Below are 12,194 nucleotides of genomic sequence, written 5' to 3' on the forward strand. Positions count from 1 at the left end.
TTTGGGGAGAGGGAGGGGGTGTCATTCAGCCTTTTTTTACAACCCTGGCTCCAATTATTTTTAAATACAGCCAAATTTGACATAAAAACTCTAAAATTGCTTTATAACTAAGTATTTTAGAAAACACTTAACTCTTCTTAAAATTTGAGAAAAAACACAAATATATGAAAACATTTTATATAATTTATAAAGTAAATTAAAAGTAATTTATATAAAGTAAGTAAATTTACCTATATTTTACAATAACTTTGACAGGATCTTGTACAAAAGTAATGCAAAAAAGTAAAACTTTAATTTCTTAACATCTAGTTTGCCGCAACATTTGATTTGCGCAGTTTTAGGTATTTCTTCCCTGTAAAGTTTGAAAATATCAACAATAGGTTTCTGCCCATGATTAAAACCCTCTTCATTTCCGTTCCATGATAGTTTTAGTTATAATAACCATTCTCTGAATCAAACCGTCTCAAAAACATTCACTCTCAGGCCAACCATTTGAAAGGTCTGGAATTTAGACAAAGCTGAAACAAGGCAGTTAGAATAAGGCGCACATACCCATGCACAGTGGGCCAGTAGGTGGACAAAATGGGAAAAATTTAAGTTGTCTAATCTTGAAAACCTATTTAATTTTAGTATCTACATATATTAGGAGAAATCTATTGATAATTTATTTATATTAAATCCCTTAGTTACCAGGACTCTAAGCATTTGAATATTGAGATAAAATAAAAAAAAATAAAAATTATAAATAAGTAATTAACGGTGACATCAACGTTGTGTTATATTTCAATTACATCTACGTTTTTGAAACAAAAAATTAGTACATGTTATTCTAGAGTATTTAGAGATAAGAAAAAACAATGTGTGAAATAAATTTGTCATAGCATGTTATCTCAGTTATACTTTGAAAATCACAGATTAAAAAAAAAATTTCTTAAGAAACTTATTTTTTGCCGCAAAATAACTAATAATTACCACAATTTGCCATGTGTTGTCTTATATTTATTTGAGCTATATGATGCTTCAATCGAGTTTTAATTGATTGCTCGTCCCCTTAAATCCCCGTTCAGATTTTATGTATGTTTTAACTTGGTTGTATGGTACTAAATTTTGCATAGCAACAACTCATTTTTACATTAACGTTGTTTTAACAGTATTTTACTTGCGCTAAATACACAATATTGGGGGTATGTATTAAAATGAGATGCAGAATTCTTATAAGGTTAACTTTTTTTGGTTACTATGGATACCTTACTTTGCATAACATAGCAACAACATATTTTCGGTAGTTGTTAGTAATTTAATTACTAACACTGACAGTAATTTAACTACTTTTAATTTTAATTACTAACACTTGTAGTAACTTAATTACTAACAAGTATTAGTAGTCCAGGCGGCATATATATTATAACATTTTACTTTTAAATACAAAATACTTGTTACAATAATTATTTAGATATGGTTTTGTTAAACTTAGACATTAATAATTTTCTCCAAAAAAACAATCTTAGTATTTCAAAACAAAATATTACTGAAGATATATTAACATTTATTCAGCCAAAATTTGCTGATTTTAAAGACGTTGATTTTAGACATGCTGTTCAACGATTTGTTTACTTGTATAAGAAAAAGTGGAAATCTGCAAACTATACTGTGAAAAATTTTGAAAAGAAGTTTGTGAACTGGCTTAATGAATATTTAATTGTCAGAAAAAAAGACAATGAGCCAACTGCAAGTAGACGTGGTCGAAAACCAGTTGCATTTGATAATAGTTCTAATAAAACTAAAAAACGGCGTGTATCTTGTTTAATTGAATCTCATTCATCCAATGAATTATTTTTTGCTGCTAATAAAAAATTTAGAAATGAATCTGTTGTTATTGCTGCCAAGAATGTTTTAAATATATCAAATACAGATAAAGCAACTAAATATTCAGCAGACGAAGCACTGGCTTTAATAATTGATGCAAGTCTGACAAAAGCTTCCTATCAATTGATTAGAAGCGGAGCCTTGGAGAAAAAATATAACATCTACCCCGCTTACAATGATGTCAGAGATGCAAAATTGAAATGTTATCCTGCAAACATAACAGTGGAGGACTATTCAGCTTCAGTTCCTTTAAAAGATTTAATGACTCATACTTTGCAAAGAATCTTTGCAGTTCAGGAACCTGTGCTAAGGCACTTGATATTGAACGACAAAGCAATAAAAACAATGACACTAACGTGTAAGGCTGGTTTTGATGGTGCTACTGGCCAAAGCATTTATAAACAAGTTTTATCAGAACCCGACATTAACAGAGATTTAAAGCGTGAAGAATCATTATTTATTACTTGTCTTGTCCCATTGGATTTGACTGGATTTAACAACAGCAACGAAAAGGTGCCTATTTGGAGAAATCAAAAGTCGTCCTCCACAGCCTATTGTAGACCCATAAGATTTGCATACAAAATGGAATCCAAGGAATCTGTGATTGAAGAAGATCAGTACATTAAAAGTGAGATAGAAAGCTTGGGTATGATTTTATTAGAGGTTTGCGGATCTTCTATTGAAGTGAATTGTATTATTGAACTTACAATGATTGATGGGAAGGTTCAAACAATATTATCTGAAAATAATAACTCATACCAATGCTGTTCAGTGTGTGGTGTCTCTCCAAAAATATAAATAGCCTTGGTATCCTTAATATAGATTATACTAACAGAGAGTTCAAATATGGTCTTTCCAGTCTTCATGCATGGATTCGATTTTTTGAGATGTTATTGCACATTGCATATAAAAAAGAAACAAGAAAGTGGCAAGCAAGATCTAAAGAACACAAAGAAAAGGCATCTGTAGCTAAACAAAAGATTCAGACTGATTTTATGAACAAAATGGGACTTGTTGTTGATTTCCCTAAAAGTGGTGGTTCTGGAACAAGTAATGATAGCAATACCTCAAGGCGTGCTTTTGCAGCATATGAACAAACAGCTGAAATTCTGGGTATTGACCAAAACCTTATATTCAGATTTTACATTATCTTGGTAACGCTCTCTTCAGGATATGAAATAGACTGCTTAAAGTTCAAGGATAATTGTTTTGACACTTTTAGACTATATGTGTCCCTTGTATCCATGGTATTACATGGCTCAATCAGTTCACAAAGTATTGATACATGGACATGGCATAATTAAAAGCCTTACATTACCCATCGGACTTATGTCAGAGGAAGCTCAAGAGGCTAGAAATAAAGACTTTAAATCTTATCGCGAAAATTTCAGCCGAAAAACATCCAAAAAAGCAACAAATACTGATCTTATCAATAGACTCCTAGTTTCCAGTGATCCTGTTATTTCATCATTGCGTAAATCAACATCACACCAAACAAATCATAAAGCATTTCCTTCAGATGTTTTACAATTACTTAAACAATCTTCAAACGATATTATTGTTTTATAATTTTTTGATGTAGTTTAAAATTGATAACGTTTTCTTGCACTATTTTTTGCTTTTATTATTCCTAAAACATTATTTACCTAAATACTCAATTTTTATTCAATATAGGTGGGTCAAAAATCCGATAAGATATTCAAATATCAATTTACCACTTTGTAACTAAGGAAAGTATCCGGTAACTAAGCAATATAAGTATCCATAACAACTAAATATAAAAAATTATCACTTTTGTAAGAAGTGTGATCTTATATTGGTACTCATGCCAAATTTAGTGAATATAGCACTTATAAAATATCTGCAGATAACAAAAGTAGGTTGTTGCTAAGCAAAATAAAGGTATCCATAGCAACGAAATAAAAAAATATTACCTTCATAAAAAGCGCAGACATCATATTAGTACTCATACTAATTTTAGTGAATATAGCTCTAATATTAAATTAGTTATGAATTTTGTCCAGTAAAAGTGCATTCTGGCCCACTGTACCATGGGAGACTCAGAAAGGGTAAAAAAAGAAAACCTTCAGATATTTTAAAGAGTTTTTTTTTTTTTTTTTTTAAGAAAAGTTATTATTTCAGAGAAACAGAAATTGGGCACCTTGGCCGTGTATGTCTACTGACAAAAAATACTTTGCTACGTCATAGTGTAATATACGTATAACCCGAGATGCAGCTAATCAATGATTTATACGTATTTTCAAATAAAGTTTATGGTGATTGGAGCCTGGAAAAAAAAAATTCCCTAAAACGTTTACCATACCTACCCTAAATGTGGAGGTAATAAATTAATAATTTTTATTTTTTATTTTTTTACATTAAGTTTAAGTCAACAGATTTTAAAATTTAAAACTCAAAGTTTATGATTATATAAAGTTTACACTCAAACCGAATAAAGTGGTGGTTTCAACATTTTTCTAAACATTCTAATGTGATATAAACAAAAACATACTTAAGTTTGGCACTTGAGTATGTTTTATTTACCAAAAGTATATTTATTAACCAAAATCATTGGTTTTTTATAATTATATTAATAATAGGCTGGGTAAATAAAAAAAGCAATTGGTTTTACTCAATAATTGTTCAGCTTTACGTGAATAAAAACTTTAGCAAAATTGCTGAAATTTTTTTTCACGTAAAGCTGAACAATTACTGAGTAAAACCATTTACTTTTTTTTTAATCACCCGGCCTATTACATCTCAAAATTTACACAAGTAGACATCATTATATTATTGGTTACCATAAAGTCTTTTAATGTTTTCAATATGGTTTTTAACAACACATTAAGAGACCTCATTTGTACGTAACTATTAGTAATACTTTTAGTTAAAGATGCTGTTGTTTAAGTTATTCTAATCAGTTTGGTGATAAAAGAAATCGCCGCATTTTGAAATTATGAAACCTTTTTACATTGCTTTTGACATGGTATAATACCACGCAAACTTGTATTTAAATCAACTTAAAATCAAATCTTGTATTTTGTTTAATTTATATTTTCATGGATATTATTTTTTAAACCATTCTATTTATATGTGAAAAAAATTAAATTGTTCAAAAATTCTGTTATTTATACAAAATTTTTTCTGTTTTAGTATGTTTTTTTAGAAAAAGATTTCTCTTTTTTTAAATAAATACTAAAACAGGAGAATTTGGTTTTTCAGCTACATATATAATAATTTTTTAGATATATTCCCAAAAAATGCAAAACTTCAGAAAAATACATGATCATCAATTTTTAATGACAAGTTTTTAATGATTTTATTATGTACAGATTTTAGATTTATGTACAGATTTTAGATTTAGGGGCTTGGCAGTAAGATTTTTTTTGGTTTCTTCTTGAACCCCTCCACCCCAGCTTCTATTCGTATATTTTACAAAAGAAAAGTCTTAATTTGTAACGGCAAATTTAGAAAAATATAAAATTATAAAAATTAAAAATCAACCACTGCATTAAAGAATGTCTTTATGTAATAATAAAAAAAAAATCAATGACGAAATTAAATTTGAAAAAAAAATTAATTTGATAATTATCAAATTAATAAAAAATAAAAAAAAGAATAATTTGAACAATATTATAATATTGTCTGAAAAATACAAATGATCTTGTAGACTCAAGTCTTTTTTAAAAATTTTCTTTTATATAAATGTATATATAAATTGATAAATTATAAGTCCGCGTCATTTGGTTTAGCTAACTTTCGCTCCGAACTTTTAAATGAGGAACAGAATATGATTGTCAGGCGAACTTTTAATTTAATTAAAGATAATATTTTAAATTCCCTTAATATTTGGGGAGGGGGTGGGGGGTGGTTGTTACTCAAAATTTTTATTGTCATAATTTTTGAACACTATGAGGTTATTGCATGACATTAGAGAGTTGTAAATAAACTTAAATTTAGTTTAAAATGTTAAAAAAATGTATATAGAGATGTTATAAACTTTTTAGGGGTTTATTGTTAAGAGAACTCCGATTTTCGCAATACTCTTGAAAAGCTTTACATAAACAAGAATATATAAATGTTTGGAGTTTGCTACATGTCGTTACATGAAATATGTGATTGGAATCTGGTTGTTTAAATATTGTGATTTGCATTTTTGTTAATTTTTTAATTTATAATTTTTGAAAATTTAAAGTAAAAAAAGTAACAAAAATTTACGGAAAAAAAAGAACTTGATGTTATTTCATCTGTATGATAAAATAACACTAAGACACTTTTCTTCACAATCGACCATATACTTTTAAGTTTGAAAGTGTGCTTTTTGTAACCATCCTACTAAATTCACTATATTAATTAAATTAAAATAAGCGGTTGTTGTGATTATGAAAAGTTATAAATTTTTTTGAGTTAGTTACTTTTACTTTTTCAACTTTTTTTTTTTTCTTAAAACTAATCTTAATGTTATTTACATTAGTTATTTAAAAGTTTTTTTTTAAAAACTGTCTAGTTTATTGTTCTTTCTTTGGAAATGGCTCTGTATTTTGCAACTTTATTCTAAGGTTTGTATTTTGGCTTCTTTTATTCAGCGTGGTTGTTGTTAAAAACCAATCTAACCAAAATGAAATTAATTCATTCCGAACAACAGTTTTATGAATAGCTATTGATAAATAAACAAACAAAAACAAAAAAATTTTCATTTCTGTTAGAGTGGTTGTTACGACCCCAAGCTGTTATATACATTTGAGTTAGCCCATTTGTACATTTAGCATTTCAGTAGGCAAGTTTTGAAGTATAGTTGGCAAATGTCAAATATCGAGGACCTTTAATTTTGTGTGTGTGTCTCTAATTGGTAAAAAGCATATACGACCCCCTCCCGCCCTCCCCACCATGATAGACCTCTTCGGGACGGCCCTGACAACAACCACGCTAAATAAAAGAAGCGAAAAGCAGCAGCAGAGCAAAAAATATGCCCGGCTCCTTTACGATAAATTTCATCAGGGCAACTAACCTATTTCCTCCCGACAATAAATTAATACTATAACAAATAAATCAAAAAAATGCCTTTTCAAAGCTTTTTGCAAAAAATCTTTCTTTCTAAAATGTTATAAGCCCCAACTGTAAAGAAAACAAAATATTAGAGACAAAAAATAAAGGTACGACCCCCCTTGCCCAGGAAGCAAATTTAACACGCATGTTTATGTTCATGTACTCCCAGTACACAAATGCTGTCAAGATTAAGTAAAATCAAAGTAAATATTGAAAGAAAAAGTAATAGTAAAAAAAAAAAAGAAAGAGATTTAAAAAAGTGGAGTTCTACAGTTGGCTCTGAAAACAATTTTAAAATGTACTTTTAAACATCTTGTGAAGTCAAACTAACGTTTGAAAAAAAATTACAAGTTTATTCTAAAGCACTGTTTTGATTGAATCAGATCTTATTTTTCTTATCATCCTTGTGCGGCTCGGACATCAACGCAACAAAAAGGAGGTTATTAGGGTGCCCACAACCTACAGTAGAAGATTGAATAGCTTTCCTTACCATCTTTTTTCAAATAGATTATACATGATAAAACGCATAAAAAGATTATATCTGATAAGTACTCCTTTAATCATATAAATTATATCAGATAGTTTAAAGACTTATAAATTTTTGAAAACTATATTAGCAGTCGATGTCATTGCGGATCCCCAAAATGTTGTATTGCGTCATATAACTATAACAAAATACTTGATTGAAAAGACAAATACAAAGAAAACAACTAGAAAAAAAGCGCGCTCTAACGAACAGTGACTTAGTCAAGGTTTACACATGCATGAATTATTCATAACTTACAAATTATGCCCCATTCCCTTTCTCCACCCCCCCACTTCACCTTCTCCCTGACAAAATTTTATTATCGCCTCCAACCTAGGGTAACTTCATCGAACCACGTCCACATCCGCACTAATGTTGATGTTGACAGGCTGTTATTAATTTAACACAGCTGCACAATATATCATTAGATAGCTTACTCCTTCAACTACAAAACTATGCAGAAATCTTTAGACTTTATGAGAGTAGTTAGCAGTACCATTATAAACTGTACAGTGTGTCAAAAGCACTGATTCTCGCCCGCTTGAACTCAATCTCGCCATGTTGATTTAAAGTTGCTTACTGTGTGACTTTAAAAAAGAACTTATAGTTGCCTCGGTGGACGTTATATACAGGTGCACCATTTTAATTAAAAAAGTATAATACGAGAGGGTTTTTTTGAATGCGAACTTTCACCCCTCCCTAGATTCTGACCTGAATCTGGATTTTGAGATCAATCCTAATTGTAATTGTAAAATGTGTAATTAAAATAAAGTTTTAACAGTCGCAATATAGATGATAGTGAAATGAACTTCTTTTTTGTTGTTGTTGTAGACTAGTGAGCACAATGTTCTAACTTTTTTCTCTGCCAATAACTGTTTTTCTTCTTTTTCTTTGAGTCGCTTAGCAGCATTATTAAGTCGCAGATATTTTCTTCTGATACTTTTTCTCGTTCCTGTTGAATTTTCTCTCAATGATATTTTAGCTTCGCTGATTATGCTTCTTGAGAAGTTAAAACGAAGTATTTAAGCTGACCTTCTCTGTTTGCCATCTTTTTCCGTGCGGTTGCTTTTGGATATGCCAAAACATCATCATATCCATCACCTGCATTGATAAAATTATATACTCAATAAAAGTACAAATATTAAAATAATTTAAAAAATTTTGAGTTACTTTAAAATTAAAAATTAATTAAAAGTTACATTGTTGCTATGAAACTATTGATCACTTTGTGAAATGATTGACTTACCAGGGTAGGAAGAGTTTGCAAATGGAAAATCTGAAACTGTCGTAGAATTAAAGTTTGCTGGTTTTAATATTTCTTTTTCTTTTCGCTTAGTAAAATTGGTAAAACTATTCACAATGAAGTCAACATTTTTTTCTTCAATTGGATTGACCAAATATCAACAGTTTCTGCTTCCGAAGGAGAAGCGTTGCTTTCGAACAAACTTTGAATTGCGTTATCTTCTTCAGTGCCATTTTGTAATTGTTCTGGATAATTAGCAACTTTTTTAGTATCCATAGAAAAAATTGAAGTCTGAAAAAATAAATTCTTGAACAATTTATGATTAAAATTCCTAAGAAAATAATAAATAATACTATTGAAATGCAAATTATTAAACTTTATGCTGCATTCAGAATTTTTATAAATTTGTACATAAAAATTAGTCACAGTTACTAGCTAAAGTTTAACTAATAATTTTTATTAGTTAAACTTTTGAGGCGTGAACTTCCTGGTTAAATGCACTTCTGCAATGCACTGTGACAAGACCGTTAGGTCTCCTTGGGGCACCTAAATAACAAGAAAAAAACAATAATAATAAACCTGAGGTGGAATAAACTTGCCCTGTGCATTTACTCATGCAATAACAGTGATTGACTCTCAATTTCATCTCGTTCAACTATGGAGGTTTTTTGTGTCTTTTCGTGCAACCAGTTTTCTTGATTTTACGTCAAGTTGTAGACCAGTTTCATCCATATTCTATATGGATTCTGGTTTAACGTGAAAATCATTCTTCACTATGACATCATTTAAAACACTAAAGTACTTTGGTACTTTATCTTTATCGATGCACTAATGTCGAACTGAAGCTGTACCCTTAAGTTTTCGAAGAATAAATTTATGCTCATGCCGGTGTTGAACCCTAGACCAATAGCTGCTTTTCTTGATTTTGAATTAATGCTTTGGGGCAAGTTTCCCAGCATAATTCAGAAACTGTGACTTTCCAAAACTTAACCCTAGCTTTGCTCTATTGCTGGGATAATCGTTAATATGATAATAAGTTTTAAGTAATAAGTTGTTTTTTTAAGTAATAAGTTTTTCTTCGAGTGCAAAAGGTAGGGTAGATTTTCTTCCTGGCTTTGCTCCAATAACAACTTTTCACTGAGAGACAGAAATTCTGTCTCTCAGTGTTGTACCTGGCACATTGTACAATACTGCTGCCATACGCACTGAAGATAATGGCTCTGATCTAACATGCTTAATTGCATTCATCATATTTTCTTCACTCCATTTCAGGAATTTACCCCATTTCTTACCACTGGTTGATTGATTGATGGAATGATTGGAACCATTGACACGAGTTAAAGAAGCATCAATTGTTGGTGGCTGTTTCATTTGACAAATGTCAAGAGTACTACTACCAGATGTTGAAGGAGTTATACCATCATGTTAGTATCTGTAACCTAATTGCAACCCTAGAAATTCTCAGCACTTAATTTACGAAGAAGTGATTAATTATTTAGTTAAGTAATTACAAAAGTCTATAGAAGAAGAAACATTCTTATTTTGCATGAAATGAGTTTTGGTCCTTTTGAACCTAACGTTTTGGACCTAATGTTTTAGTTATTTCAATAACTAAAACACTAGTTCTAAAATTGAAAATAAATAAAACAATCGTAAATAAAATACCCATTATTTCTAAACACTATTACAAAAAAACAAAAAAACATAGGAACAAAATATAAAATTATATAAATCAATTCTAAATTCTTTCTCACCATTAATTATCAGGAAAAGAAAATGCAATCGTAGACAAAGTTTACTTATTTACGATATTTTCTTTGTTCTCTTTTAGCAAATTCATTTTGTTTTGATGACCATGAGCATTTTATACAATTACTCTATACTCAACGCTCGGCCATAATACTGTTATTAGCAATTTATTTTTTAATTAGTTTCCTTAATAACAATGCACAGATGAGGCGTATTGTTTTTGAGTTTCAATTATTTTTTAAATGTCATCCAAATTTAATTTAAAATTATTGGGGGTCATGGCAAAAGGCTTTTTTGTTAAAACTGCTGGTACCGTAAGTCTTAATTTAACATGGTGCATCTATTTTCGCCACCTGGGCGAGATTTAATGCATTGGGCGACAATATGTTTATTCCGTGGGCGAAATTGAGTTAATTTGGTAGGTTAAGCAGGAAACAATTTTATGCATATTCTACCATTTCAAACGGTTGTAAATGTTATTACAATCAGAGAATAAACAGCGGAAAATAAAATTAAATTATAATCTAAAATACACAATAAATAATTAACTCGGTAGAGTTGCATTAGCTGGTTTGAATTCGGCAAATTAAGTAGCAAAAAAATTACCAAAAAGCAACCAAATTTTCTTTAAGAAATACTTCTTTATGTACGATTCTCTTGAGGCCAAAGTTGTTCTGATGTTGATAAGGTTGGTTTGCTGCTCTAAATAAACGTCTTTTTGATGGTGCAGCGTGTGAATTAACTGACATGCAAGTAATTAAAGATAGTGGGCGACATTGAGTGATGGGCGAAATTATGTAAAGTTACCCTATTTCTACTCAGCAAAAAAAGGAAATAAAAAATCAATGATTATTTAGCAGCCCCTGTTAGCACTTATGTGGCAGGGAGCCCATCTCTACACTACCCACGTGTTGACTATATTTGCCCCTAATTACAATAGAACTTTCCTTTATGATATACGTGAAAAAAAGTCCTTTCCCGATGCCCCACCACAAACACTGCCCACACAGAGTATTACTTGATTTATTACCCAGAAGTGCTCTCGAACAGGCAATGAATTTGAATACGCTACCTATCTCAAAATTTATGTTAAATCAACATGAAATGACTGTTCTTTGAGAAATAAAACAATAATTTGCATAATTTACATTTTACTTACTTACATAGTAAAGTATAAAGTTTCAAAGAAAAACTTTACTTTTATTTGTAAAAGTAAATAACAATTTTTTTCAAATTACTTTTATGTAAGCTGCTAATGCTAATTAGTTACTTTTGCACGAAAAATTATATGGTTGTTGTTAAGTAGTTTTATTTTACTTTGTAAAGTAAGTAATATGTTTTTTAAATATTATATTTATGTAAGTTTACCTCATAAATAACTTTTTTTACATTTAAAAAGTAAATTACGTTTCGATGTAAACTTTTTACATAACTATAGCCAAAATTTCTTTTCAAAATAATTTACTTTACACGACCTCAAAAAGTAATTTCCATTTACAAGTAAAAGTAAAACCGCAAATAACTTTTACTTGTAAAAGTAAATCACTTTTTCAAGTAACGATTGTTCATTTAAAAACTTAACTTAAGTAATTAAGATTTACACGTTATATAATTTATGTAAAAAAAGATGAATTACTTTTAAATGTAAGTAAATTATATATTTTTATATGAGTTATGTAAAGTAATTTACGCGTAAAAGTAATTCGCGTTTTTACATCAAAATAAGTAAAAGTACCATCCCTACTGCGGACAGTGTCAAGACTT

At 29.6% G+C, this 12,194-nt stretch overlaps 1 protein-coding gene across 1 annotated transcript in view; it reads left to right on the plus strand.

The window, feature by feature from the left end:
- Positions 1 to 555: 555 nt before the first annotated feature.
- The window catches only part of LOC136087508 (uncharacterized), an 86,478-nt gene continuing 74,839 nt past the window's right edge, over positions 556 to 12,194 (plus strand). Inside the window, exon 1 of the mRNA XM_065810399.1 lies at positions 556 to 3,968. Coding sequence (XP_065666471.1) covers positions 1,456 to 2,664 — 1,209 coding nt within the window. The 5' untranslated portion in view covers positions 556 to 1,455 and the 3' untranslated portion in view covers positions 2,665 to 3,968. The remainder of the gene's footprint in view (positions 3,969 to 12,194) is intronic.

This window comes from Hydra vulgaris, chromosome 11 (assembly GCF_038396675.1).
Source record: "Hydra vulgaris chromosome 11, alternate assembly HydraT2T_AEP".
Taxonomy (NCBI): domain Eukaryota; kingdom Metazoa; phylum Cnidaria; class Hydrozoa; order Anthoathecata; family Hydridae; genus Hydra; species Hydra vulgaris.